At 40.9% G+C, this 23,913-nt stretch overlaps 1 protein-coding gene across 1 annotated transcript; it reads left to right on the top strand.

The window, feature by feature from the left end:
* On the top strand, nt 1-23,639 carry CNOT6L (CCR4-NOT transcription complex subunit 6 like). Its single transcript, XM_026090069.1, has 12 exons — nt 1-45; nt 9,646-9,767; nt 10,254-10,440; nt 10,895-10,980; nt 11,429-11,518; nt 12,386-12,454; nt 14,867-15,024; nt 15,978-16,132; nt 17,515-17,666; nt 18,960-19,184; nt 19,885-20,087; nt 20,455-23,639. Exons 2-12 carry the CDS (start codon nt 9,656-9,658, stop codon nt 20,665-20,667), a joined length of 1,650 nt encoding a protein of 549 aa, XP_025945854.1. The 5' UTR covers nt 1-45; nt 9,646-9,655; the 3' UTR covers nt 20,668-23,639.
* Nucleotides 23,640-23,913: the final 274 nt, after the last annotated feature.

The raw sequence follows: 23,913 nt of genomic DNA, 5'->3' as shown, positions 1-23,913 counted from the left end.
AGCGCTTGGATCCCCTTGCAGCTCGGAGCATTGTCACCATCAGAAGTGAGTCAGTGCCGCAGCTCTGGGGTGGCTGATGGCACATGTACCTGTGAATCTGCAGCGAAGGCCTGTGACCAAAGCCCAGCGCCATGGGGAAGTGGGAGTGGCAAGGAGGCCTTCCCAAACCAAAAGCGTTGCCGAGTTCAATGAATTAACTTGTGTGCTGCGATATTAAATAAAAGCAGAAAGCTGTATGGAAAACGGCAGCAAAAATAGCTAAGGGTATACCCTGATTAGCTAAAGAAAACACTTGCCCTGAAATCTCTTCACATGGCTGAACAGAAGGATCAACCTATGTTTAAGGATCAACCTATGTTTAACTTATCTTTTGGCAGAGGAATGAGAAGAATTCATGTTAGCTGTGCCCCTTCCCAGCTAATGTATACTTCAGGGTTTATTCACATACGGCCTACTTTGCTCTAGATAGGAGTAGTATTAGAGAGATCCTTCTGCTCACCAGAATTAGCCTTATGCTAATCTTCATTTAAAGACCAGAAAACTTCCCATGTTGGGTCACATCCTTTCTTTACCAGCCAGAGCTCACAGCTCTCATACGTCTCATTGTCACAGTCCAATTTCTTGGATCTTAGAGTAATTTACCTTTCGAATATGCGGCAGGACTTTTGTTAGATGCGAGTTTCCAGTTTCCTGCAGAGATTGTCTTGGGCTATTGATGCAATTTTTCATCATTTTGGAGCATGGCGTTAATTGTTAACATTGATTTTAAAACCAAATCTAGTATTTGGAAGTTAAGCATGAGGTAAGTACACATGCAAAAGATTTGGGTAATGGAATACACAAGAAGCTAAACTAACCCTTGATATTAAAACAGTATGATTTTCTTTGGTTATCAGGCAAGCCTTTTTTTAAAAATCTTTGATTAAAAGTGACATCTATTTAAATATACCCTATTTAAAAAAAAGGGTTTATTCCTAGAAACTGCTTCATTAAAAAAATCCCTCCTCTTCACCGTCTCCCATTTTRAGCATGCTAGCCTAGCTCCTTTGAATATTAGTGCAGCATCCTGTGGCCTCTTGAAATTGTAGTGATATAAAAAGGCTAGTTTATTGTGCCAGAAACTGCAAAAGTTTTCACTACTAGTGCATTGATCTTCTTTGGCTTTTTTCCCCCTCTCAAGCTTTGACTGGTGCAAACCTACCTGTAGTGGAACAGGGCAGGCCTTGTAACTCTGAAGCTGTTTGAAGTAAGCGTTATGGTGGCAGATTTCCATGTTGTTAATCATTGCTGCAAAGGACAGATTGTGAGCGATAAGCTGGCCGTTATCTTTCTATTGTATGGGGAGAGTAGCTGAARTGCGGCTCGCCTTGGCTTATTTTTATTAAACTGTTGGCAGCGCACCACACGAAGGGTAAGATAACATTGTGGCCACAGAAATAATCTCATCTATTCTTCTCCCCAAGCACAAACTTTTTTCTGAAGGAKGAAAGGTTATTGATGATTTGACTTGTATTGTAAAGAAGGGAAGAAATATTTATCRAGAAAACCACTTCAAAGTCGCTGCAGTGGCATGCGCGAATTAATTATTCTGGTATAGTTTCGCTCAAAAAACAGATCGATGGCTGGCTTCTCTCCAGTTATCGATCCCTAGGAGCTGAATAAGCCAAGGTGTTGGCTCGGGTAATTTGATCAGGGTCTTTACCATTTCTAAGCAAGTGACTGAATGAACTGAGGTGCAGGATTAGCCTTGTCAGTAAAACGGCCCCTTCCCTCGAGACCCAGAGAGATGCTAGAGAACCACAACACTTTGCACATATCCAGCTCCAAGTGCTGAAAATTTTTTCTCCCTGGTCCTATCCCTGTCAGTTCGGAGCTAAGAAAACATACGGTTATCTTAAGTCACAGCCGTGCACAGCAGTGTTTTGCCGTGATGTTTGCTGCCGATCAGGCAGTCGCCCTGGCTGCTTCCTCCTCCCGGCTCTTGCTGACTTCAGTCCTTAATCCTTTAAGCCACTCTGTCCTGTATCTCATTAGAAGACCAAGGCTCTCCAGGGGATGGGCGGCAGTGCAAATGGGTCATTTCTTTGGGCCCATGGAGGATACGCATGTAAATGAAAGTACTATTTAAACTGGCCGTCCAGGGGCTTCTGGTTAGGTTTATTTGCAGTCTGTCCAGCGACATGCTTATTCTTGCCCTACAGTAGACATCTGCACTTCTATTAAGCAGAGCTTGGCTTTTGAGTTGCCTACCATGTGTTTACATGTAAACCAGCTCCGAAAAACTGTTTTGAAAGTAATAGGTATGCAAACAAGGGCATGTTTTACTTAATTTATGTCTTGATCCCTGTTCAGTAGTGATCAGGGACACAGTGAGAGGTAACAGACTATTGCAAGCACAGTAGAAGCTGTTCTTTTTGAGTAAAGACCGAAGTGTTAATTAAGCATGCAAATTAAAGTAACTACTTAATGCTACATAGTATTTCTGTGCAGTAAACAGCTCTGCTCTTCTTGTTAAATGGGGGTGGGACAGAGGAAAAGGAAGGGTGGAAACCTGGATGTTCTGGTGTTACCTGTGATGTAAGAAAAGACTACATTTAAAGGAGATGMGGGAACAGGGGGAAATAACTAGTGGGTGTATGTCAGTAGGACAATTAGCATTTCCATCCAGTAAGTGCCAGTTGGCTCTAAAATTACTAGAAAACAGCTAGTTCCCTCCCTTTCCACTCCTCCCCTTGGCTTTTGCTCCTGCACCTTGTACAGCAGTGCCCAGCAAGTCCCTATGAACTGCTGCATGGAAAACTCCCTGATGCACAAAGAGCGGATTTGCTGTTAAAGCAAGCAGCAGAAACCTCAACCGCCTCTCCTTGCTCAGCCTAATGGAAGTAGCTCACGGGATATAAGCAAGAGCAACATTTGGACAAACACCACCGTACCGTGACCGTCAGCATGGCCTCATCACCACACTTCTACCATCACTGCCTTGCACCGCTGAGTGCGAGCCCAGTCCCAACTCCCGCCACCAATCTGGTGGGGGCTGCAACGCTTTTCTAAATCCTTAACATTTAACAAGCAATAGGATGCATTAGCATGGGAGAAGAGTGCAAGCTGACCTAACTTGCTTACAGGAGCAAGGTCCTCTGCCTTTCCCACTTGGAGCATTTTTTTCAAAAAAGCCAACTGTGCTGCAGCCCTGTCTACCTGTTACCATAGAGGCAAACTTACTGTTGCTACAGACTTGAAAGGAGACAGAACTCAAAGACCCTTAATGCTCTAACTTCCCAAGTTCTCCTAACCTTTCTGTACTCCTTCTGCAGAAGAGGAGAGTTAATTAGTAGAGACCAATGGATTTCATACAGAAGAGCCTGTATTGGTGAGTCCATGTGCCATGGCACGAGGAAAACATTTTCCTGGATGGTTAGTTTGATAGTAAATGTCTTTTTTTAATACAGATTTAGAAAACAAAGGGTTTTTTCAGTTGCACTTGCAGACCRTGCCATTTGTTGCCAGCTCCATGGTATTAAGCTTGAAATTTTAGCTGCTATTCCTTAGATTTAATAATCACTTCAAATTTGATCTCTGTCCTGCAGTTTTTCCTCAGTTGGTGTTTAACTCTCCTCCTGTTGATAGGATGCTTGCTTGCATCCAAGTAGCCCCTATTTATTTTCATTGTGCTTTCTTAAAGCTAGTTTGAAATCTCAGTATTGGGGAGTGATATGAACAGAATGCTTGCTTTCTTTTTTTAGTGAAAGATATGACAAGGCTTTTTTATTCATTTCACCTATGATCTGTTTGCAGCCAGATTACTTGGTAGTGGTAGTTGAGGAGAGCTAGTGCCTTTGTTGACAGACTCACTGTGGTCCTGGAGCTCTTACTGGAGTTGCAATGTCTGCAGAGATGGTAGAAAATACTCCCACAGGAACACACAATGAAGAGACCGTAGATCCAAAAAAAGACTATCACAATTTTCCTTGTGTATTTTCTTTCTAGTTTTCCCCGATTTACTAAGTAGTATACCTTGACACATATATACACGTACTGTAGAGATTTAAAACAAAACCGCTAGTAGTAGTATGCCATTAATTGATCGACTTGTTTTGCTCATCATTCACCCCAAGTACTCCAGAAATCATTTTCTGTATTTGTGGGTACCAGCTGTAGTTTTCCTTCTCTTTAGGGAGCCTGAGACTATGAGACTGTTGTCATACTATCATATAAAAATGGAATGCACTTAAACCAAAACAGCAGCCTTTTGCTGTACCCTTTGGAACCATGGAGTCTTGTTTATTAAATATATAGATTAAAAATGGCTCTATTTTCAAACTTGTGATGCAACTTGCCAGGGTCAAATAACAAGTGCCTGTTTGTACACACATACCCTCCTTGTCAACCAGCAAGATTTTTAATTTCAGTGAGGGATCACCATATGGAAGTGGATGGACGCTAAGCTGTTACCGCGCAGAGGGAGGAGACGTGATTCAGGGCTGTCTGCTGGATAGTTTCCAAAATCCTTCAGCAGTTTGATTGTATATGCCAAGACTGAAAAATCACAAAGCAAGTCCCTATGCTGGAGGCCAGGATTTTGAGTTATGCCAACATACCCATGAAAATAGGGCTGAAATGAGATGCGGTTACAGCTCTTTTTGATTTACTTCTTGATTTGCTTTTGCTCATTAGAAATAACTCATTTATGCATTGAGGTATGGAAGAACTTGAACAACATATACTGTAGTCGCTGTAGTTTAAGAAGTACATCTTTTAAACTCTCTGGGGAAGGGACTAGTCATTATTTTGGAACAGCATGTAGATCTACAGGACTTTGACCTATCTAGTTTCAAAGGCCTCCTACAACATAAATACCAAATAATCTGGGCAACTTTGAGCAGGCTTTCTCTTTCCTCTGAATATATGTCAATCCTTCTGCTTGATATGGCCTATTTGCCTTTGAAAGAGGAGATTTGACATTATTAAAAATGATAATAATGTAATTTACCTGTCACAGCAAATTTGAGATAACTACTTTGGTGTGTTTGGTTATGCAGTGTGTCAAGAGATTTTCAGCCTTCTCAGCTGCTGTTGACTTCTCATCCATTAAAAAATTACAATATGATTTAAGAAGTTTCATGTTCAAAGATGGTGTAGTATCCCTAGCATAATGCCTTCATTTCTCCTGTTGTATTGATACCATTTGTAGGGCAGCCTTCAGCTTCTCCCTAGCAAAATCACAGTTTATAATTCATATTGCTAACTACAGCCTCCATATCTCATATTCTCCACACCCATGTAAGTACAGAATGGTTTTTTGTTAGTACCTGGTTTTCTGAAACTCCGTCTGTGCCGAAGCTCCTGTTAGTGACTTCCCAAAACATGTCTCTTGAGAATAAAAACCTGCAGCACAACCTCACAGCTCAAAAGTACCCTCCAAAAAAAAAAAAAAAAAAAAAGACCCCCTGCTCTTTTTATACACACCTGCGTTAGAGCTGCTTAAGTTCAGCTGGGACCATAATTAGGGCCAGCTGAGTACTGGCACTGTGCCAGTCATCTCTCTGGGTTTTGATGCTAGTCCGAAGGTGTCTGAGAAAGTGTTAGGACAGACCTATACCCAAAGAGTTAATACATATGTGTGTAAAAAATCAGCACTGCTTCAGTTCCCATATACCCAGCTGCGTGCTCCCACTCTGCTGCTTGCAAGCAGCGCTGGTACTTGTCTGATCTTGGGGTTAACTGGTTCAAAGAACTAGGTTTAGCCCCCTGAAGACTAACTGAGCAAAATAAGTGGGGTTTTTTTTGATATTGGTTTAGTTCCAGGACAAGTAGAGCGGAAGACTGAAACATTAGGAGTTGGGAACCTAGACCAAATTCCTATTTGCTTTAAAAAGTGCCTTCAATGGCTCTCAGTTCTTGCTTAGTGCTGCCATTATGCAGAAGAAAAAAGTATATTCAATTTAGGTTTGATTTCTCTTTTCTGCAGCTATGGAAATTACACTGATGATCATTTGACTCAGTACTATTTCAGAATAGTATTAAAGTGACTAATTTCTGAAAAATGCGTGTGTCATTTGACTTGCAGTTCAGGCCTTGTTTCATTGGAGGCCCTTTGACTGCTGCAAATTACTTTAAATTGGCAGAGCGCTTCTCATAACAAGCAGTATTTCAACATAACTTGGTTGGGTGCCCTTCCAAAGAGGAAGCGGTGATTCTGAAACTTTYTGATGGTGTTGCCTGGTCAGTGGTCATCTCCTGGCCCGTGGGCAGGTGTGAATGAGTATGGGGTGACTCAGATGGCCTAACCGCTGCCGTTCTTCAAGTTTTCATCACGGGGGCCTGGGATGTTTGTCCAACATCTGCCAGATGGGGAGGAACAAAGCTGCTGGAATCTGGCAGCGTGAACGGCCAGCTCTGCTCTGGTTTCTGCTCAGCAGCTGGAGGGAGCTGCCGCCCCAAGGCTTTGAATCGACACACGTGTGACAGCAAGGACCCGCATTTGGACTGAGCCTTCCTGAGCACTTAACCCTCTGCGCCCGACTTGGAATGAAATAGCAAGCAGAAGTACAAATAGTTTTCCACGCGCCTTTTTAACTGGAAATGCACCCTGAAATTTAAATCTATCTGGGTCTGATATGGCTACAATATTATGGTGTAGACAACAAGAATGCGAAGGCCACTAAGCACAGCACATTTCACAAAGCACTCACCCAAGAGCTACTACCGCTCATTGGAAAGCAAAGTTTGGGATGCTGCAGCTGTCCTAGGCTCAGATTTGGTATAAATACAGGTTGCTTCAAGATGTGACAGATTAAAAAGCAAAATGAAGACCCCTCCTGGCTAGGTGGATAGACTAATAGGTCTGGGAGCTAATAAGTGTCACACTCTAGATACTTTAAACATAGCAGGCTGGGTTTTAAATCCTAAGAATGAGTAGGTCTTGGTTGAGCAGCTTCAAAGTATTTTCCAGTATGGAGGGTAACAACTGGCTGAGTGCAGCAACCAGAGTTGGGAGGATTCTCTGTAAACCTAATAGGAGAACAAGCTTTAACTCTTACAGAAAATTAGGTAGGAACTCTCAGCGTGTGTCTGGAGCCAGAGTGGGTGTCCGGATAAACCATCTCTTCAAAGGAACTCAGCAAAGTTTATTTTTTAGTTAATAGTCATTTGAACATTTCTGTTCAGTTTACTGCCCTTTTCCTTGGAAAAAGTTGGGAAATAGTTGAACACCTACAATAGTCCAAACAGAGAAATGCTGCCTTGGACGCCTTGGCAGCTGCTGCAGAAAGGGGGTCGCAGCAGCAGTGTGGACGCTGCATGGAGAAGGTGCAGCTGGAGAAAGCTGGTACTTGGGTCAGAGGGAGGGAAGATGGACGGCTGAATTGAGAGTGGGAGAGCAATAGGTACCAAAACTGAGACCTAGTTGCTGAGAGTGGACAATTCTGATCAAACGAGTGAAATCCAAGTGTTAAAACATGTGATGAGTAAGACTTAAAGATCCCAAAAGCTCCCTTCTAATATAAGGCCTAAATCTTTTCTTGATATTCTGCTTCATTTTCACCACGCAGATATCCTTATGTTTGCCCCTTACAATCTGCAGTATACATTATGGTTAAAATAAGTATCGCCAGGTAATAAAATCTCACTTTCTTCTAAAGGATCAGTTGCAAGTAATGCTAATCCACGGCCACGGCAGCTTTATTCGCTGCAAAACTAGCTTGCTGCTTCTTGGCACGAGCAGTGACACTTCTTATACAAAGTATAGTAGCATTGCAGTGTGCTTCTTCGCACTAAACCTGGGGTTGGGCGCTCCGCGGCTGGCAGGGACTGCCAGCTCTCCATATGCTCAAGTGTTGGCCCCCGTCTCGGTGATGATTCACGGCTCTGCTGGATTGCTCAGGCCGGCTTCAGGGGTCTACAAAATCCAGGAAGAGCAGTGTGGAGGCTCGATGCAAAGTAGATCTGTTTTATGCATGCCGAAGGGCAAGGGACCCCATGAGAAAAATAGAAATAGGGCTCTCGCGACTCGCAGGAGGCTGTGAGGCTGGGGGATGCTGCCTGGTTCTGCCTGCACGTGTTTTTAGCGTTAAAGATAAATCCCACAAAACTCGAGTGCAGGAGGTTGAGCAGTACTGAAGTGTAGTCTGTAACTTTGATTTCGTTGGTGAGTCCAGTTCCTAATTTTCAAACTCTGAAATGGGGATCTAAGTTTTTCAGGTCTAATGCGGTGTCCTTACCTAATCCATTTCATTCATCTCCCTGGACTGAACTGCTGCAGCCCAGCAGCAGGAGTGCCGAATCCTCTTACCCCGTGGCTTTTATTGCCATGTGACTTCACCTGTAAATAGAAGTTTGCTATAATTAGAAGTGTGGTTTGCATCTGCCACGTGCTTGAAACTTGGCGGTTTAATTCAGTGTAAATGGAATTTCCTTGTGTGTTCTCAAGGGAATAAAAGAAATAGTCTTCTAGCTGAGACACTTCACAAAGGAGAGCTCTGATAACTCATGTTGCTATAAAATGCCAGAAATCTGTTTTGGCTATCTGCAGCAGTAGTTATTCTGAATTTGAAAAACTGTTGTAGTTTAAACTAAGCTCATAAATCAGATTTGTGACCTTTCTTTAGCTGGAAATAATCTAAACTAGTTTCCTCAAATTCTTCATAGGTTTTCGACTTGTCAGTTCAGCAAAGCAAACAAGGGAAGGTTATTTTAAGATCTTCACCCCTGTCGGAGCTGGTTGTAATAGAGGCATACAGATAAGGAAAAAATGCCTTCTGTAGACCAGTCTGTTTGAATTCGTATAAAATTACGGTTTTGTGTGTTTTGTTTGTCTGGGGAGGAAAGGAGTAGGGTGACGAGCAGTGAACAGCTAATTCAGTCAATCTTATGTTATAAACTGAACAAATCCCCAGCCTTTCTTAGTGCCGTGGTCTGGAAAGGTATAGAGGAAAGCATCTCACCATATCGTCTGTAAAGTGTATGGGTTTTTTGGTTGGGACATCAGAGCGCTCTTCTGACAAGTGTCTGGAAAATTAGTTGATTTGAACTTGTCTGTTTGCAAACTTGCCCTTAAGATGTGAGTACATTTGATATTCAGATACCCTGTATGTATAAGAACTGCTGATGGGAATTTTACCTGCCCCTTGTTTTGTCTCTCCTAGGCCATTAGTAATAAAAAGGTCTTGACTGATACTAAGCATGAAAAAGCATGAAACAAAAAAGCTAGATAGTTAATGGGGAAAAAAACCCAGCCTATTCCCCTTCAAATTGCACTTTCAAGTCTTGAGTAAGTGAAGTGCAAAACTGGGACTTTTGTAWGCTGAAAATTATTGCTGTAAAAAACAGAGAAGAGTCTTCCTCTCAGCTGTTTCCTATGTAGACTACAGGAGAGAGTAATCCATACAGGGAATGAGTGAAATGCCATTGTCTTGTCTACAGGTTCTGTGAACTTCTATAAACTTCTGTGCGTGCGTTTTTGCAGAGTGTCAGTGGGGACAATGAAATGAATTAGAAAATTGATAAGAATAGAACAGTAAAATAAATACTTAATAATTTTTCTATCAACTTAAGTTTTCTGTATCAAATGTTATACTATTTCTTAAACAATAGAAATGAAGAAAGGTTGTTAAGTGACATAAAGTAATGATTGTGATGATCTTTCAGACTAACAGGGATGCCAAAGGAAAAATATGATCCTCCAGATCCTCGCAGAATTTACACCATCATGTCAGCCGAAGAGGTAGCCAATGGGAAGAAGTCTCACTGGGCCGAATTAGAGATCTCGGGTGAGTCGATTTGGTTTCGAATTTTGGTTCAGCAGAGTCTCAGCGTGCAAAAATTGCACCAGACCCTTCCCGATAGGAGATCCTGCAGTGCAAACAGTTTTTCTGAAGTGGGGGAGGAATATTAACTAACTTACTGGATGGCCTGCAAGCCTTGCTTGCTCACTTTCAATTCATTTGGTTTAAAACACTGCCTCGGTTTGGGCGCTGATTTCTCTATAGCGTATCTGCTTCCATGCAATTTTACCTTTGTCTCCACCCTTTTAACAGGGAATGTTAGATGATTATTTAAAACCTGCTCGAGGAAAGGATATCTGAGTGGATTTTCTGCAGGCATCGTTGAGTATTGCATTGATGTGATAGGGCTCCCACGCTGGAAATCCTGTCCAGCTCTGCAAATGGGTTTTCTGACATCTCTCATAGTTTGTATGCAATAATTTGAGAGTGTAAAGCTGACTGAAGAGGTGGTTCTTTACTTTTCTTTTTTAGGTAGAGTGCGGAGCYTAAGTACGTCCCTTTGGTCGCTGACGCACTTGACGGCTCTACACCTCAATGACAATAATCTTACTCGCATTCCGCCTGATATTGCCAAGCTTCATAATCTGGTTTACCTGGATCTGTCATCCAACAAACTCAGAAGTTTACCAGCAGAACTAGGAAACATGGTATCTCTCAGGTGAGATAAATTATTCTACTTAACTTTCCAAAACTCTGTTTTATGGGGATTGGGACAAAGTGTTTTTTGACTTTCTTTTCTTGGATTTAATTATTCTGAAAAATTCAAGATTGGTGCAAAGACTTAGTTCTAATAATTACTTTTGTTATACTTTTTTTCTCTACGGATCGATATCTGTATGTTATGTAGTATTCTGCTTTGAAAAATTATCAGTTTGAGACTTGGGGACTGRCTGCTGTTTAACTTCTCCCTGATTTAATTTTGTCTTTATTTTGTTTGTTTTTTTTATGGGAGTATTTCAGTTATGCTGTGAAATGGGAAGATTGGTATATCTTTCTTTGATACAAAAAATTCAGAATGGAAACTGCCATCTTTGAAGAGGGGCAGCATATAGTCCTTTAAGAATTTTCTTCTGAAGTGATACTCATCCAAAATGTTTTTGCATTTGCTGCAGGGAATTGCTTTTAAATAACAATCTGTTACGGGTTTTGCCTTATGAACTTGGACGGCTCTTCCAGCTACAAACCCTAGGTTTGAAAGGTGAGTTCTTTACAGTAAAATGTTCCTAGAAGTACTGTTGAACTGCTGAGAGGGTTGGGCTCAAAAGCTTGATGTATTACCTCAACAATTCCTTACAATTTATTTTAGATATTAAACTTGTAGCAAAGATGACCAAACAGTCTGGGAAATAACGCTGTTTTTTTAATGCTCTCAAACTTCATTATAAGCTTATTTCAAATTTGTAAATAGATAAATAGACCTCCTAACTTACTCTGTCTTGATTGAAATGAGTTGAAGGAAGAAGTCCGTATGTGCTGGCCATACCTGTAGCGCCTGCTACTGTGGTATTCTAGAGTTACGGAGTTAAGCAATGTAAAGATCTTCTAGGTCAGTTTTCTGTTCTCATTATGGGAGATTTTCTTTTAYTGGGAAACCTCAAGAAAGCCGGGCAGCTACTCACCCAGTTCTTGTTTTATTTGGTTGGCAGGCAATCCTTTATCACAAGATATTCTCAGCCTCTACCAGGATCCAGATGGAACTCGAAAGCTACTGAACTACATGCTTGACAATCTAGCAGGTGACAAATCTACAAATCTGATTGACATAAGTGTTTTAAAAGTATGCTTTACTGATGGTATCTGTCATTCACTCAAGAATCTGAACTGCTGAGCGGAGAGTATTTTCTAACCGCTTTTGTGTTTTGAAATACATCTTTTGTACTCCTAGCTGTAGGCTTTGGCCTGTGTCTGGAAAACACGCTACATGCAAACCTTAATGGGGTTTATGGTGTATTTTTAGGAAGCATGTTCTTTAAATGTTGCCATTCTATTACTTACTGTGCTTTCTTAAAAACTTCAGTTCATGTGCAGATTGAATAGCACTGGAGTTGGTAGGATTTTGCAATTCAAGAATTCCTAATTGTTAAATTTTAATAGTAGCTGTATTTATGTTGGAAACTGCTCACAGCTGAACTCTACTGTGTTGTAAAACCACCAGTGTTTTACATGGTCTTTCTCTCATGCTGCCTAAAGACCCAACATCTAGCTTCATAACTGGAGAGTATGAATTGCATGAATGACTGYGATGTAGGGTAAGGTTCTTTGGGAAAGGGAGTATAGGATGTTGAACCACTGCAAGATTTACCGCTTCTTCTTAAGCARTATATTCAAGGTGCAGGAGTATTTCAGTGTTTCTTCTAGATTTAAAAGCAAGAGAGAAAAATAATTGGGAATCATACAACTGACAATTTGCTCTTACTATAGTTAGCTTTTTCTGGCCTTTAAATGTTTTTTTATATCCTTGTCTCCCCTGGAGCTTAAAAAGACTTGGGGAGTTGGGGCTGCAAAGCACAGGGTGAAACAGTCTTGTTGAGTCATCAGTTTGATTTAGAAATTGTAACTTACGATGATAAACCCTGAATTAATCACTGCTTTAAATTTTTTAGTTCATCCAGAGCAGCTGCCTCCAAGGCCATGGATTACTTTAAAAGAACGAGACCAAATTCTGCCCTCAGGTAAATCTGTAGTTCTTCTCTCTGTGTTCAGACAACGAAGCACTGAAGAATTCTTCTTCGGCTTTATTCTCACTGAAGTCTTCTGTGTTACATGGATCAGACTGGAAGTAGCCATTTGTGTTCATTTTTTACAAAATAATTAACATGTGGCTGAGCTGTGTTTCAAAACTTGGCTGTAAATACCTGTTTTTTTCAATTCTGATGTGATGTCAGGCATTTCTCTTCCATGTTAGGTCTTTTTGTATTTGCTGCAGCCACTGAGGACCAAGCAAAAGAGCTTTCCTTTTTTTTTTTTTAATGCTATTTCATAGTATATAGAAGAACTGTAAAATCGCTGTGTACAAATGCAGTGTCCACACCTACGCTGACTAGCATTAGGCTTTGAGAAGTCCCTTATCTGCAAGAGAACACGTGGAGTGCCTGGTACTGCAGTTAGTTTAATGCCCTCTATTGTTGTTTATGATAAAGTGCAAGAGGCTGCATTTCCTCAGTATGTACAATCCACTGTCTATTCTTCCTGAATGTAGCCCTCAAAAAGCATTCATGAGCATGTATAAAGAACACAAACGCTAATATAGTTATTGCAGAAGATCTGATTAATAACTAACAAGAGTAATATTGGCAGTCTTCTCCGTGTTTTTCTTAGAAACTCCAAGATATTAGGTCTTCAAGACTTAATTCAGTAGTGTGTGAAGCAAGTTAATGTAGTAGTTAAGATCACCTGTCACTTTTTTATTTTCAAGAATGGCAAACCAGCAAAAAGTAGAGAGAAAAGGAGGAAATACCCAAAATCCTGTATGCCACCATAGCATAAAGCTCTGCATTTCTGCTTCAAATTCCCTTACAAATGAGGATCTCAGTGCACTTCTACTGACTTGATTTTGTTTTTTTAATCAAACTTTCTGAGAAGAAACAGAATTTAGGAGTCATTAAACAGCATTACACTAAGCGAATGAGCTGTGGGATATTTCATGGTGGAAATGGCAAGACCCAGTGCAAGAAGCTTTTCAGGAAGAAAAAAATCAATAGGTTGTTATAATAAAATGGAAACAACTGAATGGCAGAAATCTTTTTTGACTATGAATATAAAAATACAGCTGTTTTGTTGTTTAACACATATTAATCTGCAAAACCATACCAGCAGTCTTTGATTTGACTTCAGTCTGCGCAACTGTCTCAGTGCTGCTTGCAAATGCCTTTCTGCTGGTCTTGGCTATATCAAACTTTATCTCATCAAAGAACAAAAGATGTTTTTACATTGCATTTTTAGCCTTTGTAATGAAGCATCTTGAAGTTCAGAAGTAATATTTCCAGCTCCTGTTATACTGAAAAATATATTTGTGTGTGCTGAATTATGCTGTAYGTGTTGAAACACTGGCCGCAGGCTTCTGAGAGAGGCACTGACAGGGCCTGGGGTGACATYACAGTAAAACCTCACTTAATTCCCTGCAAGTATGAACAGTCTTTTCCTAGTGGCATGGTGCTAGGGTATTGCATTTACCTACTTTTTTTTTCTTTTTAATTGGTTTAAAATCTAAGRTGATGTTTGACGAGGGGGCTAAAAGATTTGCGCGTGAAAGAACTGTGTTTCAAGCTGAATGACCTGATGAGATGCATGCTGACTTCTCCCTTTTTTTTTCAATGCCAGCAAATAATGTCTTAGGTGCTTGCTAATTTATGAATTCATTTCTCCTTTTCTTGCCCGCCCTCTCCCAGGCCTCTGTCTCTCTTGGACTTGATACACTTCAGCCACAGGAAGGAGGAACAGTATGTTTTTCTAGTCAATTAGAAATACATTATACAGGTGCTAGGAAAATCATATTAATGTTTTGGAATTAAACTGCCTAAAAATGAGGCTTTCTAAAGCAGCATTTCTCTCTGATGCTGSAGTATCATGACATGGTAACCATTCCTGAATAGTTTGGTTTTGATTTTGCTCTCTAACTGTGTAGGTCATGCAGGCCTGAGGCTGCTGTATCAAGGCAGTTAAAGCACTGAATATTGGGGTTTGACTCAATTGCTGAAGTGGTGCTCCTTTCCTGTCCCCCACCCCCAGCTCCAGAGAGACCRTTCCTAATTGTTGCTGACCAGTAAATTACCCCTTCCCCAAAGGAAATAAAGAATTAACTGCAAAATGAGATTTCATTCCTATGTTACAATTATTACTCCCTTGCATTTTGGTGGTAATGCTGATTTTTTTTCACAAGATTTTAGCGTTACGCGATAACTGCTGGCTCAGCAGGGCCTTTTTAACTCCTGTTCATGAAACTCACAGTGGAACAAGCCCACTGAATTTTGTTCGGTAGGGCCTCCAAAATAGACCATGTAAGATACAGTATTTTGACTTGAATAACTTCAGCGTTCGTTATCTTCCGAGGCTGACGCCATTTCCCCTTCTTTGTTTCCTTCTAGCTTCGTTCACAGTTATGTGTTACAATGTGTTGTGTGATAAATATGCCACCCGGCAGCTCTATGGCTACTGCCCATCTTGGGCAYTGAACTGGGAGTACAGAAAAAAGGGAATCATGGAAGAAATAGTCAACTGTGATGCAGATATCATTAGTCTTCAGGTAATAACTTCGTTTCACATCAGAAACAGAAAACATTAACTTCCACCTTTAGAATGTAATATTCTCTTGAAAGCACCATATTCTCCTGCCTGCTAACAGACTGTGGGGCTTACCGATACAAACTGTGCGCACAGCTCCTTGTTCACGTGTTATCCTGTGTTTTATGAAATAAGACGAAGGAACTGAGATAAAATTAGCTAAGCTACTTTTTGGAGTTTACTGCAGAAAGGCAGACTGTAGAATGGTAAATCCCCAAATGCCACTGTCTCTCGTTCACTCCTGCTTGGTACAGAAGTTAAAATACATGTTTCTCAAAAATAATCTCACTGAAAACAGAGGGGACCAACATGTTCAGAGTTAAGTAATTGGTTGCTGGATTGATGCTTGTATCCTGCTGTCTTACTAGGAGTTTATTGCAAATGTTTAGTACAGTTGAGCACCTCTGTCTTTAACGTGATCTTTGTTTTCTAAGCATGCTCTGGTAAATAAAAATCCTGCATAAGATGAGAACCGTTATCTTGTTCTGAAAAGCTCAAGAGAACCCTATTGGAAGTCAGACATTACTGCAAAGAAAATGTATGGCTATAGCAGAGTGAGAGACCCTTTAAGGTAGAGCTCTCAAGGTTAAATATTAATTGCTGCTGGATATCCATAGACTTCTAAGCAGTTTTAACCTAGTACAGTATCCGCACTTGTATGTCAAAGGTATAATCTCCCACTGGTATTCAAAATACACCTGTCACTTTCTCTTTTGGGGGATTCCAGGATATCAAGGAACGCGAAGCTGTTTCCATCAGGCCATTAATCTAGGAAGTGACATGATTTGTGCAAACATGAGCCTTTGACTTTGGTAAAAGTTGCTGATTGCAAGCCAAGACAAGCACAAGTTGCCATACAGTGATAAGAGGGGCTTGCTTGACTTGTTAGTCTCGGWTATTTGTGTTCAATTCCAGGAAGTGGAAACAGAGCAATACTTCACCCTTTTTCTGCCAGCCTTGAAAGAACGAGGATACGACGGATTCTTTTCTCCAAAGTCACGTGCCAAAATCATGTCTGAGCAGGAGAAAAAGCATGTGGATGGCTGTGCAATATTCTTCAAAACAGAAAAGTAAGGGGCAAAAGCAGCTTTTCTTAAAAGCATTTAAAAATAGTTTGATTTATGTCTGAAGGCCTCCCTCTCTCAGGATGTATGCTATCCAAATTACTATGCTRTAAAACAAAACATGAAGTTCACTACTTCTCTTAAGAAACGTAAAAGTTGTAGGAGGGCTAGTATGAATAAAAACGTACATGCTTTGTTTTTGCACTTTTTGGTTGATCTACTAATAATATCACACCTTTCTTTACAAACTTTTCCCTTGCTTGACATAAAGTTTTACCCCTCTAAGATTAATCCTTAAAGATCCATAAGCTGTGCTGGCTTAATCTTCAGGTATTAAAAGATGTATTGCTGCCAGAGGATCACAGAATATTCTCTGCTCTAATCTGGGTAAATTTCTGAATACCTGATCCATAAAGTTCAGCTACACTAGAAGCATCAAACTTTTGGGAAGGAGGAGGAGGTGCTGGCATCACACTGCTCATTTGTGCAAACTGCTCCTGGGACTGTGCTCAYGTTGTACTGCTCAGAAGTTCCTTCTGAATATTCCCTCTGAGCTATTTCACTAATCAGACTGGAAGTTTCACAAAATCTTAGCCCCTTTCTGTGTATTCATTGCTTTCAGAAACAAAAGTATGCCTTTCGGATGGTGTATAAAAATAATGGAACTGGTTCTGAATAGAGAAAGTTTGTGAAAACAAACAACTGATGTTTTGAAAACCTTGCTGCTGACAAGATTATATAGAGAAGGGGTTATCACTCTYTGGCTGCCACTGTTAAAAAACAGAACAACTCCATTTGTCTGTTAATAATAATTAAACTTATTTTTATTTTCTAAGATGAGAAAAAAAAAAAGCTTTCATTCAAGAGGAAGGTTTCAGTTTGTTCTGAACCTAGGTGTTTTGGGGCATTTTAAGGCTGGAAGGGAATGAAAACACAATTTCACAAAACTAATGGTGGTAGCTAGCGGTTAGAAAGAAGCTGTTCTTTAATAACACATTTGTCCAAAATAAAAGACAAGCCTTTAATGACCGTCTCGTCTTAATTTTTTGCCTCGGACACTCTCCCGAGGAGGTGTGATAACCTCTGTGTGTTACTCTGAATAGGCCTCTCACAGTGTTACACTGACACGAGTAAGCACTTCCTAGACCCCAGATATCTCATCTCCCAGGAGAGTAGCTCCCTTGTCAGACGGAGAGCTCTACACAGACTTGGTGATACTTCCAAAACTGTTTTTCCTTTATTAAAATGAAAGGACAAAAGAGATGCACCTCACCCTGTCCCACAGGCTCTCCCCACAGATGTGGAGGASTGGAGTTCACATGCAAACCATATCTTTAAAATACCTATATGTCATACGTTTTTACATGCAATTCTGTTTGTTTAATCAGATTTACCCTGGTGCAGAAGCATACAGTGGAGTTCAATCAGGTGGCAATGGCAAACTCCGAAGGTTCAGAAGCTATGTTAAACAGAGTGATGACGAAGGACAACATTGGAGTTGCTGTGGTGTTAGAAGTGCACAAAGAATTATTTGGAGCAAGTGAGTATGTCCGTGGTTATCTTAAAGACTGGTTATTCGGTTCCACTTAAGGTGGAAATTATTCCTTATGTAATGCGATTCTGTAGAATATTATTGCCACTGGTGGTGGTAATGAAATACTTGCAGAAGAGCAAACACTGTTCATTGTGCTAGTTTGAGAAACGGTAGTCCRTCAGAAGCTAAAACAGGCCATAGGTGATATGATTTCCTGGTTTAGCTGCACCTTCATCCATATGTCCAACATCTAGCTTTCTCCTCTCAAGTTTTTGTCCTTGTTTACTTTGACGATTAAGTTCTACTTGATAAATTTTTTCCAAGGTCAGCATGCTTGCATGCAGATGCTCTTACCAATACTTGTTGGAACTATTCAGCTTCTATTTTCAAGTCTCTTTTTCTTATCCTTTATTGAATCCTTCCATCCTCCCCCAGTGATTACATGACAGTGCTGATGTATTGATGTGGAAAAATGAGATTATCAGGTATCTTTTGACACCAGCTGATTGACTGACTGTCACATTTTCATTAAGTTTGATCAGATGCAGTAGACAATTTCAGGAGAGTTAGAATTGCCGCCCTGCTCTGTTTGTGTGCCTGTTTTTTTGATTACTTGTTTCTAGTGTACTCTTGAAAGGAGCAGGATGTCCAAATTGCRGGACAGGAAGAAGCTGCCTGTAACTTTATGTCCCATCTTTTAGAGCACCGTTTCTCAGATAAATAGTAAAAGCAGCTGTAGTGTTTTCCAGCAACTAAGTTCAAACTGCATTCATTTAATGAGGTTTGAATTTTTCCCAAGGGACCAAGCTGCCGTACTGTGTCAGGTAAGAGTCAGGAAACCCTCCTGTGCCTTAAACATTGAATAGTGGTACATGGTTTAAAAGTCAAGTGATGACTGCTTTCACCTTTAAATTCATAGCGCCCTTTAGTGCCTGGGGATTGGAGAGTTCTTGAGATGTGTCCTGGAGAAGTGGAGAGGAAGAGGAGGAAAGCATTTAGAAGAGATGTTAACACATGCAGTTGAGCAGTAGAGATGGAATAAAATCCTAATTGTATCGTATTATGTGGGTTATTGTTCTTTCCTATATGGGAGAGATTTAATCAAGTAATGATATGTGAATGTTGTTGATTTAGAAAGGAGCAATGGTTCAGGAAATGCCTGTTTTCCCCAATGAATGTACGTCCATCTGCTAGCGCGTCTGAAGCCCTTAGTTGCTAGGCCCTGAACATGATGAGGGGGAATCGGCTGTGTTCACGTAATCAGCCTTTTCACTGAAAAAAATGTATTTATTTTTCTAGGTATGAAATCACTTCATGTGGACAAACAGCTGCTCATTGTGGCCAATGCCCACATGCACTGGGACCCTGAATACTCAGATGTGAAACTCATTCAGACTATGATGTTTGTCTCAGAACTGAAAAATATCCTTGAGAAAGCCTCAAGCAGGCCTGGTAGCCCAACAGCAGATCCTAATTCTATCCCTCTGGTGCTGTGTGCAGATCTTAACTCACTGCCTGATTCAGGTAGGACTGATTTCTTCTTAATTTAACTTATTTTTGTAGAATGCTTGAATCCTCTTTTCCTCTGAGGGTTATTTGTTAGTTTATACTTCCTTGGTTAAGTATTGATGAAAGCTTTCTTAGTTAACAGCTGCTTTTCAAAATCTGAATAAAGAAAATGCAAGCCATCTGGTTGAGTAGATTGGTTTTTGTGATTAACTGGACACTCTAGAAAAGCTGGTCATGCCTTAAAAGATGTGTAGAAAAGCACAAAAAGATCTTGAAATGAACTGCTAAATAAATAGCCTTGCCTTGAGCAGCACTAATAAGTGGGAATGTAATGAGTTCCTGTTGTAACATGAAAACTTTCTAAAGAGATGGACTTGCTGTATGATGTTTAATACTGTACTATCAGAAATAGATATGAAAGCTGCTTCTCTAGCACTCCCTGTGTCAGTACATAGACTGTGGTCCTACCGCAGTCCTAAAAAATTGTGTCAAAACCACTGGAGAGCCTCTGTTCCCCGGCTGCAGGTCAGAAAGCTGCATACCTCTCAGAGACGGACAAGACGGCTGCTGGGTAGATTTGCACTTAGGTGGGAAGCTCTTTTCTTTCTGCCTTCATGGGGTCTCTTTTTGGTGTTTTGGGTTTTAACGCCTAGGTCAAAATACCACGAACGCTGTATTTTAAAGCAACTCACTGAACCGTTTCCTTTSCGAACAGGTGTAGTGGAATACCTAAGCAATGGCATAGTAGCTGACAACCACAAGGACTTCAAAGAGTTGCGTTACAACGAGTGTCTCATGAACTTCAGTGGCAATGGGAAAAACGGGGCTTCTGAAGGAAGAATTACGCATGGCTTCCAACTCAAGAGCGCTTATGAAAACAACTTGATGCCTTACACCAATTACACTTTTGATTTCAAAGTAAGCAGCGATTTTTTCTGAAATGGCAGGCATTGACCTGGTTTCTCCAGGATGCTGTCTTAATTCCCTGGCAATTGGCTGTCTTTCTCTCTGTTCCTGTAAGTGCTTCACCACTGGTTCCTACACTTGCCGGACACTTCCATAACACACAAAAATCCTAGATGTGTTGGCGTTTTTAAGCTTCTGAAGCTGACTCTGGTCAGTGACTTAAAACGGAGACAGCGCTTTGAACACAAAGAGGTGTACGCGTTTATTACGCTACTCCCGGTGCTGTACGTCTTCCTCTGAATTGCAGCGAGAGGCAAGTCGAGTACGGGTTGTGAGGACCCGGATCTGTTCTCACTGTCATGTTTCTCTTTCTCCCTAGGGTGTGATTGACTACATTTTCTATTCCAACACTCACATGAACGTGCTTGGTGTCCTGGGGCCTTTGGACCCTCAGTGGCTGGTTGAGAACAACATCACTGGGTGTCCACACCCTCACATCCCTTCAGACCACTTCTCACTGTTAACACAACTCGAACTCCATCCTCCGCTCCTGCCTCTTGTCAACGGTGTTCACTTGCCCAGCAGGAGGTAGTGGAGCCCTGCCCCGTTGTGGGCAAGAACCTGTTGTCATGGACCTGTACAGTTGTAAATCAAAGTATATAGGAGTGAAGTATGGCCAACCTTAAGCTGCTTCTTCAAGCTCCTTTCCTTATGTGTTTGATATGAGATTTTGCACATTTTGGTGCATATTGGTATCATTTGGCACTAGGGCTGGAACCAAAGTATTATTCCCTTTCCAGGTTTTTAATTTAATTTTTTTTTTTTAACTGGCAAGCTTTTTCTTTTCAGTAGGAAGCTGCACTTATAAGTGGACAAATGAGATTAAAAACTTGCATAGTAGCATATTTAAAGATGATGCTTTTTTTCCAGAACATGGCAAAATGAGCCATCCTTTTAGGAGAAAGAAAAACAAAAGTAGAAATGATTGTCTTGTAGGAAGTATATTAGAAATGCTGTTTGTCTGAACCCAAAATGGAGACTGAACTCTGCATCCAAAATAAATTTTGCACATCAGCAAAGCACTTAATATTTGACTATAAATTATTAGCGGTGTGGCCCTGCCTGTTATCTAATTAATATTAGAAAACCAAAGATGGCTTACTAGCCATAGTGACACTTGAGGTCTAAATTCTCCTGATGTAATTTCATTTACGATGAATTTTACGATGACCTTACATCGCACAAGAAGTTGTATTTGAGCATTTAATGCCCTATAGATTGCTTGCTTGGCAGCCATAAAGGTAGCTTTTTTTAGGTGCTCTGAAGAACTCGGTCCTTTCTGGGTAAGATRCTGGGTAATCCGAACCGTATCTGTTAAACAGAGCTGTCTGTCTGCTTTGGCAAACCGGGGTGAAACACTGTTCAGCAGCGTAGTTTGGGAGCAGGATTTACAAATGGCAAGAAATCGCACTTAAATAGTTGCAAGCATTTGAGTTCTGGGAGAATAAATAAGTTCCAGATCTGTTCCAGGTTCCCTTTGCTGAAGTTCAGTTGCRAAGGTGAGAAACTTTGGATTAACTGGTTACGCCAAGGGTACAGGAAAAAGCCTCTGGAAATGGTCTTACTTCTGTCTCCGAAGCRCATGGGGAGTAGCTATCTGAATGCTTTTTTCATTGGGGGAGAGAGTGGTAGCCATAATCATTCCTGGGATTATTTTTCCTGACCCTAGTTGCCAAATAGCCATCATAGGTTTTTAATACTCTTTCTTTCTGTTGTCGGTCAGGGTTGAWTTAAAAAGCTGCTGGTTCATTCCCAACTGTTAATGCTCTTTAGATGTGTTGGAAATCTTTTTTTTTTTTCTTTTTTTTCTTTTTACACTCGAGGTGGCCAGTTCAAAACCTTGTGCCTCAAGAGGCATTAAACATAATGCAATTTTCTGAAAAATTGGTTGGCTGCTTGATGTTTAAAAAAAATGGCACAGTAATAGGAAAAGGTTGTGTCTGTGTTTTTAAGTTTTTCTTTATTCTGCTTTTTTGCTGCTATAAGATTTTCTTGAATTTATATTTTAAACTTTTCATGCACTTTACTGTTTCTAGTCTCAAAATGTGATATTTTTAATAAATGAAAAAATTTTCCATTATGTGAATGAAATTTTTAAACAGATTGATAGCCTATATTTATGTCTCATTCGTATACTTAAAAAGTCAAATTGAAATTGTTAAATTAGTTTTAAATACTAAGGAGCCATCTGCTGTCTTGCAAAACTGACAATTCAGGCTGTTCCTCTGCTCTTTAATTATACATTTCCYTTGTCGTTTTATACATAGGAAATCATCCATAGGAAAAATGAATTGGACCTAGGGTAGAAAATATTCCCTGACTTTTGTTGGGGGGCTGGGGAGGGGAGGGGGGAGGGGACGCAACGCAAAAATTGGTTCAGCGCAATGACAACTCCCTTTAAAAGAAGTGCCTAAAAACGGAGGCGTCATCTATTCTCTGCTCTAAATTGGAAGTTATCGTAGCTGGGTGAAAATTAATGTACAGAAGTTGCTTTGTGCAGCACCAAAAGCCCTTTCTAAAGAYGGATTTTTCCTCTAGGTGCAGGTATCTCTCGTTTAATATACCTCAGCGTTCAACACCTAGCCGCAAGGATAAATTGAGAAAGCAATTGAGAGTATAGTACTGGAAAGTAGAATAGCATGAAAAACTTAATTTTGTGGACATTACCTTTCTGTAATCAGCTACTGTATCTTTTCCGGAGGGGGGGTCCCTGCTCTGGAGGTATGCACTAACCACCCCTTCCCCTCCTGTCCTACACGCATGGTCAACTGGCAACGTGAGCAATATTTCCTACCATACTTCACTCCCAATATTTTTTGAGCTGTTTGTATAAAATGGAATTTAAAGTTCACCTCTGATTGTATATGAACTGCCRAGGAGCCCGTTTATTAATAAAAATAAAAACCAACAGCAATCTTTTGTAATATCAGGGCGGGAGAGGGCGGCGACGAAAAAGAAAACCTGCGAAAGGTTGCACACAGCTGAAGTTTTACTTTCCTTGGGTCTGGAAGCGGTGGAAGCGTTCTGGTGCAGGAAGGGGTTTAATTGGATTTTCTCTGCTTCAAAAAGCTCTCCAGAACGTCCATTATGCTGTGCTGTTTTTAAAATGTTGTTTTAACAGATGTTGCACAAAAAAACCTGAATTTAGAAACAGAAAAAATGGGTCTTGTTTGTGTTTTGGTTGATAAACGTATTGGGGGGCGTTTTTACCCGCCTTTCACGTGTCTGGCTCCTGCCGCTCTCGTCAGCCCCGGGCCTCGTTTCCTGGCTCTTGTCACTGGGCCCCTAAAACCCACGTACTGCTCCTTGCTGTCGTGCTCTGGTCTGCAGAATGAGTGTGCCTGGCGTCACCGTCCGAGCAACAGCACTGCCTGAAACAAGCGGAGAAAAGCAAATCCAACACCCTTCGACAAGCAACTTTTTAAAATTCGCTATGGTAAATCTGTTAGCTATGGGAGGGGGTTGCGTGTATATACATATATAAAGAGAATTTTATACAATGTAGCTGAATATTTTTGTTTCSTTATTTTGATGTTAAGGAGCGGGAACGTTCGCGTAGCGCACGTCGACGTCAGGTGTGGCGCCGTGGGGTCTCAGACCAGCTTTTCTTCCCCTTTGCCGTGTTCCAAGCTTCTTCCGTCCGTTTCTAGCTTTCACTGAGGAAAAACTCCATTTTACCAGTCCTGTGTCTCCGTGTGCAGAGCGCTGAGGTCCTGCCCGGTGAGCTCGGCCGCGGAGCCCCCGAAACCCGTGCTCCCGTGCCCCGCCGCCTGGTTTG

The sequence above is a fragment of the Apteryx rowi genome, unplaced genomic scaffold (genome assembly GCF_003343035.1).
Source record: "Apteryx rowi isolate R43461 unplaced genomic scaffold, aptRow1 scaffold_85, whole genome shotgun sequence".
In the NCBI taxonomy this organism is placed as follows: domain Eukaryota; kingdom Metazoa; phylum Chordata; class Aves; order Apterygiformes; family Apterygidae; genus Apteryx; species Apteryx rowi.
The sequence above is the reverse complement of the archived record's forward strand: the minus strand, read 5'-3'. Positions and strand labels throughout refer to the sequence as shown.